This window comes from Mytilus californianus, unplaced genomic scaffold, assembly GCF_021869535.1.
Source record: "Mytilus californianus isolate M0D057914Y unplaced genomic scaffold, xbMytCali1.0.p SCAF_13, whole genome shotgun sequence".
In the NCBI taxonomy this organism is placed as follows: domain Eukaryota; kingdom Metazoa; phylum Mollusca; class Bivalvia; order Mytilida; family Mytilidae; genus Mytilus; species Mytilus californianus.
The window spans coordinates 18834634-18846943 of record NW_026262615.1 but is presented as its reverse complement, the minus strand read 5'-3'; the positions used below and the strand labels follow the sequence as shown (position 1 = coordinate 18846943).

Genomic DNA, 12310 nt, shown 5'->3' with positions numbered 1-12310 from the left:
TGATTGTAAGCGTCGAAAAAATTTCTGACTCAGCCAAAAATCCATACTCGGATAACTAGCCCCCCCCAACCCCCCCCCCCCCCCCCCCCCCCCCCCCTTCCCCTTTTGAAGTTAAATGGTTGCTCCCTAAGAAATAAGCGACAGCAAGAGGTTTAAACAAATGGCGTGTATTAATTTTGTGATGTTTTTAGGATTTTTACACCATGACACAGGTACTTGTGTTTATCCATTACCATTTGGTGGTCGATTATCCATATAAAATTATATGGATATTATAGATAGATAGTTAAGGGCCTACAAGGGGTATAAAGAGAATACCTTATCGCTATACACCTTATCGCTATACACCTTATCGCTATTTGGAAATCTGTCCCGCTTGAACTTTTGACGTCATACAACAATCACTTTTTCATTGTGGCGTCAGTTATTTTCTATTATGACGTCAACATTTTATGGGAACTTTAATACCTTACCGCTATATGGAAATCTGTCCCGCTTGACCCGAGAATCTGTCCCGCTTGAACTGTTGACGTCATACAACAATCACTTTTCCATTGTGGCGTCAGATATTTTCTATCATGACCATATCCAGAAATCAAAGCCACTTTGCTTATTTGAATATTATACTAAAGAAATCGGATACGGGTCACGGAAATTATATTGAAATGATAGGGAATTTTGAAAAAAGAATGTCTGTTTTAAATTTAATTTAAGTGATAGACAGGTTGCGGGGACAGAAAATAAATATACACAACAATATACACCATTTAAACGAAACATAATGACTGTCGTTACAAAAATCAAGGTTCCTGAGCTATTTTAAAAATCGAAGCGAGAGGCTTTTAACATTGCAGTATAAAATACAGGCTAAAATGGCTGAAACGTCAAATTTGCAAACTTCGTGTTAAAAATTGTCTAACAAGGTCATTACAAAAACAGGTTTCGGGGATGAAACTTGAAACTTGAATGTCCAAAGAATAAGCAAGTCCAAACCTTGTATGTGTAGTCGTTGAACTCTAGGTTCCCACGTAAAGTTAAAATGCCCCTATTTCAAGAAGAATAAACTCACGAAAACACGAAAAATTCACTAAATTCGCGTTCATTGTTTTGATTTTGACCGCTGACAACTTTACGGAAATATCAGAGTGATTATAAACAAGGACTCTGTGACGGGCAATAATAATATCCGTGTTTTAAAGATTTTAATGATATCAAGCCAGTCCAGTTCAAACTATTATCACGTGGTACAATTCTAATTTACATATTATGAATATTAATTAGCAAACGTACTACTAATTTCTGGCTATGCGTCAAAATTTTACGGGAACTTTTGTGATGTCCAGTAATGGCGGACAAATAGCGATAAGGTGTATTTGTCCGCCATTACTGGACATCACAAAAGTTCCCGGAGTTCTTTTATTCCTGGAGACAAATTTATAAAGTCCTTTCTTAGTTTATAATAGGCCTTAAGAGCCTTATTATATAACACAATCAATCAAGTTATTCTGAAGCAGGAAATCAGCCTGAATTTTTCTTCTGGCCTTATTAAAATAATAATTAAAGCACCAGTCACCACAATACTTTTCTAGCTGATTTAGTCTACTTTGGAGACCTGTGGCTGATGTTGACATAATTACAATATCATCTGCATACATCAAACAGTTCAATTTCTCTGAGTGCATGAAGGGATTCTGCATCCAGATAGGAGTCAAGATAAGATGGAAAGTCATTTATAAAAGTTTTGAATAAAGAAGGACTCAGGTTATCCCCTTGCCTTACGTCTAATTTAATGCTAAATGGGTTAGTGAGAGAAGCTCCAACTCTTACACATGTTTTATTTTTTTTATATATATATCTGATATAATATTATAAAACAAAGTACCAACTTTCATACTGATAAGCTTCAGTTTTAGACCCATATGAGTTACACTGTCGAATGCTTTATGAAAGTCTACAAAACAAGTACATAATCTACCCTCTTTAGTTAAGTCTTTACTGTGACAGTATTTGTCTATCAGTGTTTTCAGTACAAATATATGATCTGTCAGTTCTAGCATTTTTTTGTAAAGCCAATCTGAGAATTATGAATTCAATTATTTTGGTACAAAAATTTGTCAAGTCTTGTATTTAAAGTATTGTTAAAAAGTTTACCAATGGCCATAGTAATTGTTATACCTCTATAGTTAGATGGATCACAAGGATCATCAGATTTGAAAATTGGCGAAATATAACCATCAGCCCATATCGTTAGGTACACACTGTTCTTGAGGCATAAATAAAACAATTTATATAAGCAATTTATCAAATATGACTAACTATGTTTTAAAATTTCATTTGATATCTAATCAAGTCTACAAGCCTTGCCTAATTTTAAGCTTGCAGTAGCATCAGAGATTTCTTTATTACTAATTTGGTTATCTAAATCATTAAAGATTGAAAACTTGTCATTGTCACTCAGGATGATTTCCAATTTCCAATTGTTTAAGACTGAAATAGAATGTATTGTCAATTGCAGAGTGAAGATTACGAAAGTGATTGGCCCATGTATCTGAGTCAATTTGTATATAGGGACTAGGTCGACCTCCCAGGCAATAGGATAGAAATCAGCGCCTGTAATTTTTTAAGTCGTGTCTGTCACGAAACAAGCCCTTATGTTGCAGCTTGCTTATCCATTTTTTTAATATAACGGAACTATAAACAACTGTTATACAAGCTGCATGCTAGTCCAAATAATTATGACGTCTCGAAAGGCTATTTTAATTTTTTACTGTGACGCCTTCCTTCGACAGTAAAGGCGTCAAAGCAAACACATAAAATAGCCTTTGAAGATGTCATTTTTATTTTGACTAAGCTGTAGCTATAATAATTGTCCCTGCAAACTGTTGACCGTTTTCATATAAAATCGGTTGTGCGGGCGGAAACAGCAGGGTAAAAATTTAGTAAAAAATCACTGATAATGTGCCGGAATGATAGTATTAGGTCAAAATGGTTTCACCTTTCGAAAATTCCCCTATTATTTCTTTTAAAATAAGTTTTCATAAAAAAAAACTCTACTGAAGATATTTGTTGTCTAAATTACATGATTTTTTTTTTTTTAAATGTTTGCAGTTTCTTGTAAAAATTAGGACATATATTTTTGGAGAAATCACTGTTTAAAGAGGAATATATATATATCATGTACTGTGTTACGACGCTAGATAAAAACTGACAAGGAATGGTAACACCCGGCCACCGAAAGCTTGATTTTTATCAAGCCGAGGTGGTCGAGTGGTCTAGCGCAACGGGCATAGTTCAAGGCGATTTGGTGCCACGATATCTCAGTAGTATGAGTTCGAATCCCGGTCAGGGAAGAACAAAAATTTGCTTCCGCAAATTTACAGATCTAACAATGTTGGGCTGTTATTTAGACGAATTATATATATATGTATATATGTATACAAGTCTAAATTGAAAACAACGTTCAAACCTATGATTGCGTTGGATAAAAACTGCAATTTTTATACGTGTACATGTAAAACAAATTTCTTGGTAGAGGGGTCTAAATACAGCACAAACAACATTTTCCAAAAGACCAAAATAGTGAAAAAGTATATTTTAACAAAACACATTTGACTAACAGGTCGAACAACGGATGTTCTTAAACCCTGCTGACTGCCATTGGCGATTGCCAAATAAATTGACCACCAGATGTAACAAAATGGTTCTTAATATTAATCTAACACCAAACAGAAAACAATAAACTTGCGGAAAAGATGATATACCACACACATGAGGTGCAAAAATTTGTACACCATATCCGGATTTCGACAATTAATGTCTCTTCAGTGATGTTAGGGATCGAAACGGTATTTGGAAGGCCATATAATTTACCTCAATTTAGGATAGACTCTTGAATTTTAAAGAGTCGAAATAGGATGAACGGATCATATAAACCCGAAGGAAAATATAATACAAGCCCAAACGAAAAATATAAACAAGTCTAAATTGAAAACAACGTTCAAACCTATGATTGCGTTGGATTAAACCGCAATTTTTATACGTATGCATGTAAAACAAATTTCTTGGTAGAGGGGTCTAAATACAGCACAAACAACATTTTCCAAAAGACCAAAAAAGTGAAAAAGTATATTTAAACAAAACGCATTTGACTGCTGACTGCATATATATGTTTTTATGAACGTTACATTTGTAAATGGCTCTGCACAATCACGGCAATGTGTTTCTTGATATAACGTTACTTACTTAAATCACTATGTGTGCATTTTATACACCTTAAAACAAAATTACTGATATTTATAGATAAGTGTGATATACTATTTTCATGTATATTGATACGCATGAGTGATAACTGTAAATTAATTAATGCTTTGTTACTCAGAAACTGATCTAAACAACACTAACGAGTTAATTATGAATACGAAAGTTAAAGTAATATTTATAACTGATGAAAACACAATTGAATAAAAAAGATAGAACAAAAATCAATTAATTTGAATCACTTTTGCGTTTGACCTTGCGTTAATAAAAAATCGATTCAACACTTCATTATCAACTTGATTGAACACTTCACTGTCATTTTCATGACCTACAATCATGCTTTTTTCCGGCCTCACTAACGGATACGCTCACATATAATAGATGCACCCAAATACTACCCAATCAGACTTTAAGAAAGCCTTTATTTAATACGAAATAAGCTAGTATTTACCAATGAGAATCCTTAAACAGATTTACCCCATTGTGACGTGAAACTTATGACTATTTAGACCGTGTCTCATGTGACACGGTAATCAACACGATTAAATCATACTTTTTAGTCATCCTGTGACTGATTTTAATGTGATATACAAAATCAGTTCATTCTTAATGCAATGTTTTTATAATTGATTGCTAGTCATGGATTTTACTACATGTGCACTCACTCCTTTTGCGTATTTACTATTTTTTAACAGAGACAAAACATATATTTTAGGGGATTACAAAAAGGTCAAAAAAAGACAAGAACACCAAACCCAAATAAAAAAACAACAACATAAAAATAACAGTTTACAACTACGCACACTTATCTATATATTTAAATCATTCTTAGTTCAAAATCTTTGTACATGAATAAGATATTGCCAAAGCCGAGAGAGAACAAAATTGAGTGTAATACAGTAAAACAAAATAACGATTCTTACATTTCGTGCCTCTGAAGCGTTTTATGGATTTACCTTTCATCAGGAACTCTCAAACCCAAACAGGGGTATAAAACTTGTAGACACGTTAAGGTCTAAAGACCAAAATGGACCTAAAAGAATAGTAAAATTCATCTCAGGTCATTTTTTTATGAGAGAGTCTGAACCTTAGTTTCGTTATAATTTCTCAATTATTAAAATAACCATAAATAACCACAAGTGAGAGGTTTATCCAGCTATAAAACCAGGCTTAATACACCATTTTCTACATAAAGAAATGCCTGTACCAAGTCAGGAATATGACAGATGTTTTCCATTCGTTTAATGTGTTTGAGCTTTTGATTTTGCCTTTTGATAAAGGACTTCCCGTCTTAAATTTCCCTTGGAGTTCGGTATTTTTGTTATCTTACTTTTTAATGTCCAAAGACCTAACGCTTTAGATACATTTGTAATGTTAATTGTTTGAAAGAAAAGTTATATCAGAACAGGAGATATTGTATTCCTTTTAAAACAAAACAAATTGTACGAAAGAAATGAAACAAGGAAGACTATACTTCTTGGTTATCATGATCTTAACATACGGGAAATGTACACTTAGTTATGGAAATTAATATCCTGATTATAAAGTATACATACAATGTGGTTGTTTTTTTCTCACAATTTTAAATTATCAATTTCATGAATAAAATTACTTCCAAATTTGTTATAAATGTCATTTAATGTGTTCCAGTTGTGTCTATTTGTAATTGAACATCGAACAAAAGCGGAACAGAAGATACAAAAGGGATATTCAAACCCATAAGACGGAGACAAACTTTACAACGTCATAGCAGAAAACTTAACACGACCAATAGACAAACAACAGTCTGCAAAACATAAACAAACAAAGATTGAGCAATACGAACCCCACCAAAAACCTGGGGTGATCTCAGGTGCTCCGGAAGGTTACGTGTGTCCTGCTGAGTTGTTTCAGACTGGCAGTTACAATATTTGTATTTGTAAACAAAATAGAGAATACACCTCCTAGGAGCAATCAAAAATCAGAAATCCATTAAAAACAGACAACACCATGGCCAAAACAAACTGAAAAAAAAACGACAAAAGGACAAATAGTAATAACTAACACTACATAGAAATTATCGAGCAACACGAACCCCGCCAAAGACAAGGGAGAATGCAGTTTAATATCGGTTAACCAAATCACGAAATTTACGACTGGAGGACTTCATCTTTACCACTTGTGACCCATAATGCAATTGCTTTTGTAAAGCCTTGTAAGCAACAACCATCTTTCAAAGAAATCATGATATGACACGCAAGCACTTGAATACCGTATCAACTTGGAGATATATGATACCAGGTATTCCATGCTGCTTGAATGTTGCTACACGGAAATGGAAAGTTCACTTTTGGAAGTTAAAATTACCTCTTTTGTCTAAAGTTTGTTTCTCAACCGAGCCACGAGTACAATATCTAGATGTTCCTTGAGATACGAGGCAAACATAACGGTATATGTGGTATAATTTATTTCTGTTCATACAGCCATATTGACGCAGTCTATTTCAAGTTTAGCCCTTAAATTCGAACAAAAGCATTAATCACCCGTGAATAGTTTCTTTACACCTTTCACATATTGTATTGTGTTTCTTCAATCCTTTATTAACTACATACATTTTTTTTAACATAAAACATAAAACAAAAGCTGTTTTGCAAATGGAAGTATTTTAGGCAACTGCATGTATGGGTTGTTATGATTGGCTGTGATTTTGGCTATTTTGGCTGTTTGGCTGTTTGTCTTTTCGTGTTTTTTTGTTGTTTTTTTTGCATTGTGCTGCCTTTTTCTTCTATTTAATGTATGTAATTGCTCCCTTGGTATTTTCTCCTCCTCTTTAGTTGAAATTTAAAATAACCATGAAACAAACTTGTTATTGTCCTGGATTTCCGCATCACGTTTCCTCTCAATTTGACATAATTGCACAAGACGATGTTTTTTCGACCGGGCAAAATGTCGGCAGATGTGTTTGACTGATATACTATTTAGCCATATGTCAGTCGGTTTTATGTAAATTTAATTTTTAAATTTAACGTCACTCCACTATATTCACGTCTATGAGTTTGTCTACTTTTTTAAGTCCCGCATTCACACTTTCCATCTTTTAACATACTTCAAACAAGGAAAAGTGAAAATAAATATATGTCATCTAGGACCGCCCATTTGTTGGACAGCTTTCTGGATAACACTAATGACCGGTGCTTCACTGATTGCTAGATAATGTTTGTATTGGATATCTTTTTATAAGATGGACGAAAACTATGGCTATTTTTTTACTATAGAAATGAAAAGTAATGGGGTCAGTGTAGGAATTTAGTGCGTACCTACAGTGATTTAAAAAAAAACCATGTGAATGACCAAAACATTCCGCATGACCATATGTTTTGATTGATTCTAAAAATATGGCTACATTTGTATTTTAATGAATGACATATAGCAGGTTCTGATTTCTAAAGGTAAACAATTAATTCAAGAAACAGGTTAACATTGAACACGTTGAAGTCAATGGGAGATTTTTTTACTTTCTGGTTCGAGCGTCACTGATGAGTCTTATGTAGACGAAAAGCTCGTCTGGCGTACACAATTTTAATTCTGGTAACTTAGGTGAGTTTATTTATATGATTTCATTAATTTTCAGAACATAGTTGTTGGCATGATGACCTAAAATCCGTATCGAAAACCAAATATATAAATGGATTAACAACAGTATTAAGAAGATGTCCTCTGTAAAAGCTTATAGCTATGACGTATTCCGTATCCGTTAAATTATCCCAGAAATTAGCAATAGTAGATTCTATAATCATCAGTGCAATTCTAGGAAGATAAGAAATACAAAATATTATTGTTATAAGTAAAAACATTAAAGAAAATCGATGTTTGTGCATAATAAGGGAGACAATTCTAACATATTTTGATTCCCGTCTTGTTTCGATGGCAGACGGGACAGTAGATATTTGCCCCTCAGTATCCGATCCTCCATTAGTGTCCTCTTGTTGGTTGATTTTCGTCGTTGAAGTCATCTTTGTGCTGTTGGAATCAGTTTTGTCGACAGAAACATCAGCTTTTGTTGAATTGGATATATCTGTTTGAATTGTATTTCCTGAACTGTGTTGTGCACTGACGTTTAAAGAATGTTTATTTGGTCGACAGGTATTTCTCTTCCTGAAAGATTCTTGTTTGTATATGGTACGCAGTATCAAGCAATATAATGTGATCATTGCACAAATCCCAGACAAACAAATTAATAACAATGTAACTGAATAACCAAATAGAAAATCTCTATTAACATTTGGCACAGCTCCGCAATTATACCCCGTAATTGTTCTGTTTTCGGTTTTCAATTGGATCTCATCTTCGCCGTACAAAACCAAACAGGGTACTGATATAACAATGGATCCAATTATGATTGCTGTCATTGTCAATCGTTTACTTCGAACACTCATTGATGAGTTCATTAGTCTACTGACCTTGATATATCGTTGCACAGCAATTGCTAATAGCAACAGAGCCGAGCTTAAGGAAATTGATTGGTGTAAAGTCCAGATCAATTTACATATTAAGTCATTTCGAAAATTAAAGGGATTAAAGTTCAAAGAAATCGCATACGTTGCTCCAATACTACAAGCGATCATATCAACCAAAGATAAACATGGAATGAAATATCTGTCATCCGTTTTTGATTTAAGTTTAAATTTATAAACGAACAAAACCAAACCATTACCGACTAGACTAGGGAGTAGGAACGCAAATAGAAGTACAGTATTTGGTATCATTGACTTAACCTTAGCATTGTTCAGTTCTTCCAGATATATGTTGCTGAGGCTTTCGTTTGAAATAAACATCTTTCTTGGAATCTACAGATACAAATTTATAGATTACATATATATGTTTGAAAAATTTACTTTAAGGAAACTTTTATCGCAATTACTTTATTAAGTGTAAATAGGTACTAACTAATTCACATTAATTTTGTTAATATTGCTGGTTCATTCTAATCATATGACTTATTCATTCCAGACAACATTGATCGATCTATATTTTTTCTTAGAACTACAAACATACATGACAGTCTGGATTGGGGTTACAGAATAGAGAATAATGGGCAAAAAAAGCAGAATAAAGGGGAAGCAATATAAAAATATAAAAAAATAGGCCAAAAAAGTTTTAAAAGAATAGAGAATAATTGGGTGCTGAAATATAAAGAATAAATAATAAAGGCGAAAATACAGAAAAAAAGGTCCAAAGAATAGAAGGACACACCATCCAGACTCTCATTCATAAAATACCTTAACTTCAGACAAAATATGTCAAAGCTCTATATATTGATATATATTTTTTTTCGTATAGTTTAAACATTCGTATTCCTTTGTTAATTTATGTATCATTGTCATTTTGCTTAGTTTCTTCTGTTACCTATTCTGACATCGGACTCGGACTTCTTTTAAACTGAGTTTTACTGTGTGTATTGCTGTGTGTTTGATTATTCTACATTGGCTAGAGGTATAGGGGGAAGGTTGAGATCTCACAAAACATGTTTCACCCCGCAGCAGTTTAACGCATGTCACAAGTCAGGAGTCTCTGGCCTTTGTTAGTTTTGTATTGTTTTTTTTTTAGTTTTAGCTCATTTATATGTTTCGGAGTTTAGTGTGACGTCCATTTTCACTGAACTAGTACTTTTGTTTAGGGCCAGCTGAAGCCTGCCTCCGGGTGCGGGATTTTCTCGATGTGCTGAAGACCCACTGGTGGCCTTGGGCTGTTTTCTTCTCTTTGGTCGGGTTGTTGTCTCTTTGACACATTCCCCATTTACATTCTCAATTTTACTTTCCCCCTATAATTCGAACGTAACAAAACTCAATATGTTTTACATATTTATATCTCAAAAGCAAAGGCATGGACATTTTATCATGGAAAAGAAGTCATTTACAGCAATATCGTTATTTTGAATTACAACAACAAAATTATTACAAAGCAGTGGGATGTCTAATCATGTTCTTCATTTTTTTTTGCGTTTTATCTTTGGTAGTGAATAAAAATATTTACAAATGAATGTACCTACCTCCTTGTCAGTCGTTTACTTCTCAGGCTCATGGAACAGTTTAATAGTCTTCTGACCTTAGCATTCCGTTTTTTTTTTTCATTCTCATTCAGTTCGCTTGTTATACTTCCGTTTTCTATCCTTTACTTCCCGGTATTGTTTTCATCTATTATTATTATACTATTTCTTGATTTACATATAATCCCTTTAGTAATTTACATAGAATTCACTGCAAAATCACAGATTTTAATTAATAGAAAACAAACACACAAAAATGAATGGCAGCGTCTTCATACATTTTTCTGCCATTTGTACACCTTTTTGTATATAAGAATTAATAACATCGATTGAAAAATAAAAAGATGTAGTATGATTGAAAATTAGAAAACTTTCAACCAGAGACAAAATGACGTAAAAGAGAGGCGAAAGATACCAATGGTATATTCAAACTCATAAGTTGAAAACAAACTAACAATGCCATGGCAAAAACGAAAAAACGACTAAAAAACCAACAAAAGTACATAAACATAACAAAGGAAACTAAAGATTGAGCAAATCGAACCCCACCAAAGCCGGGGTGATCTCAAGTGCTCTGTAAGGGTAAGCAGATCCTGCTCCATATGTGATACCCGTCGTCGTGCTCATGTAAGTGCAAATCCGTTGGTAGGTTTAATTCGGTTAGGTCACATTCGGGGAAAAGAGGAGGGGATCGGGTTACGACAATTGGAACATATCCGTCGTCATAAAAGTTAGCAAATAAAGGCCACCGTACGACCTTCGACAATGTGAAAAACTAATACTGCATATCAAGCTATAAAAGGCTCCACCATGCCAAATTTTAATCAATTAAAACGAGAAACTGACGGCCTTACTTATGTTCAAAACATAAACGAAATACCGATATGATTTACAGAAACAAACTACAACCAACTAATTGCAGTCCCTGGACTTTGGACAGGCTCAAAAGTCATACACTATGTCTGATATATATAAAGGCAACAGTAGTATACCACTGTTCGAAATTCATAAATTGATTGAGAAAAAACAAATCCGGGTTACAAACTAAAACTGAGGGAAACACATCAAATATACGAGGAGAATAAAGACACAACAGAAACACTAAAATGCAACACACACAGAAACGAACTAAAGATAACAATAACCATTTTCCTGACTTTGTACAGGACATTTTAAGAAAAAATGGTGGGTTGAACCTGGTTTTGTGGCAAGCCAAACCTCACGCTTTAATGGCAATGTTAAATATAACACTAACATGACAACATTACATGACAGGACTATAATACAATTAAATGGAAGAACATACAGGACAGAGAAACACACAAATAAACAATACCATAGAACATTACGACAAGCTTAAAGTTATCAAAAGAATATCCGAAACAGGTTTTGTATCTCTAAATATATAGTGTGTGAGAGTATGATACATTTACCATGGATGTCTAGTGAGAGAATGATACATTTACCATGGATGTGTAGTGCGAGTTTGATACATTTACCATCGATGTAATGAGAGTATGATACATTTACCATGGATGTGTAGTGAAAGTATGATACATTTACCATGGATGTCTAGTGAGAGTATCATACATTTACCATGGATGTGTAGTGAGAGCATGATAAATTTACGATGGCTGTCTAGTGAGAGTATGATACATTTACCATGGATGTCTAGTGAGAGAATGATATATTTACCATGGATGTCTAGTGTGAATATGATACATCTACTATGGATGTCTAGTGAGAGAATGATACATTTACCATGGATGTCTAGTGAGAGTATGATACATTTACCATGGATGTCTAGTGAGAAAATGATACATTTACCATCGATGTCTAGTGAGAGTATGATACATTTACCATGGATGTCTAGTGAGAGTATGATACATTTACCATGGATGTCTAGTGAGAGAATGATACATTTACCATGGATGTCTAGTGAGAGAATGATACATTTACCATGGATGTCTAGTGAGAGTATGATACATTTACCATGAATGTCTAGTGAGAGTATGATACATTTACCAT

General features: G+C 33.7%; 1 protein-coding gene across 1 annotated transcript; it reads right to left on the bottom strand.

Annotated features, from left to right (window-relative positions):
- Positions 1 to 6922: 6922 nt before the first annotated feature.
- On the bottom strand, positions 6923 to 12088 carry LOC127723325 (alpha-2 adrenergic receptor-like). Its single transcript, XM_052229890.1, has 2 exons — positions 10286 to 12088; positions 6923 to 9083 (listed from the first exon to the last, which is right to left on the bottom strand). The coding sequence occupies exon 2, from the start codon at positions 9069 to 9071 to the stop codon at positions 7857 to 7859; it is 1215 nt and encodes a 404-aa protein (XP_052085850.1). The 5' UTR covers positions 9072 to 9083; positions 10286 to 12088; the 3' UTR covers positions 6923 to 7856.
- Positions 12089 to 12310: the final 222 nt, after the last annotated feature.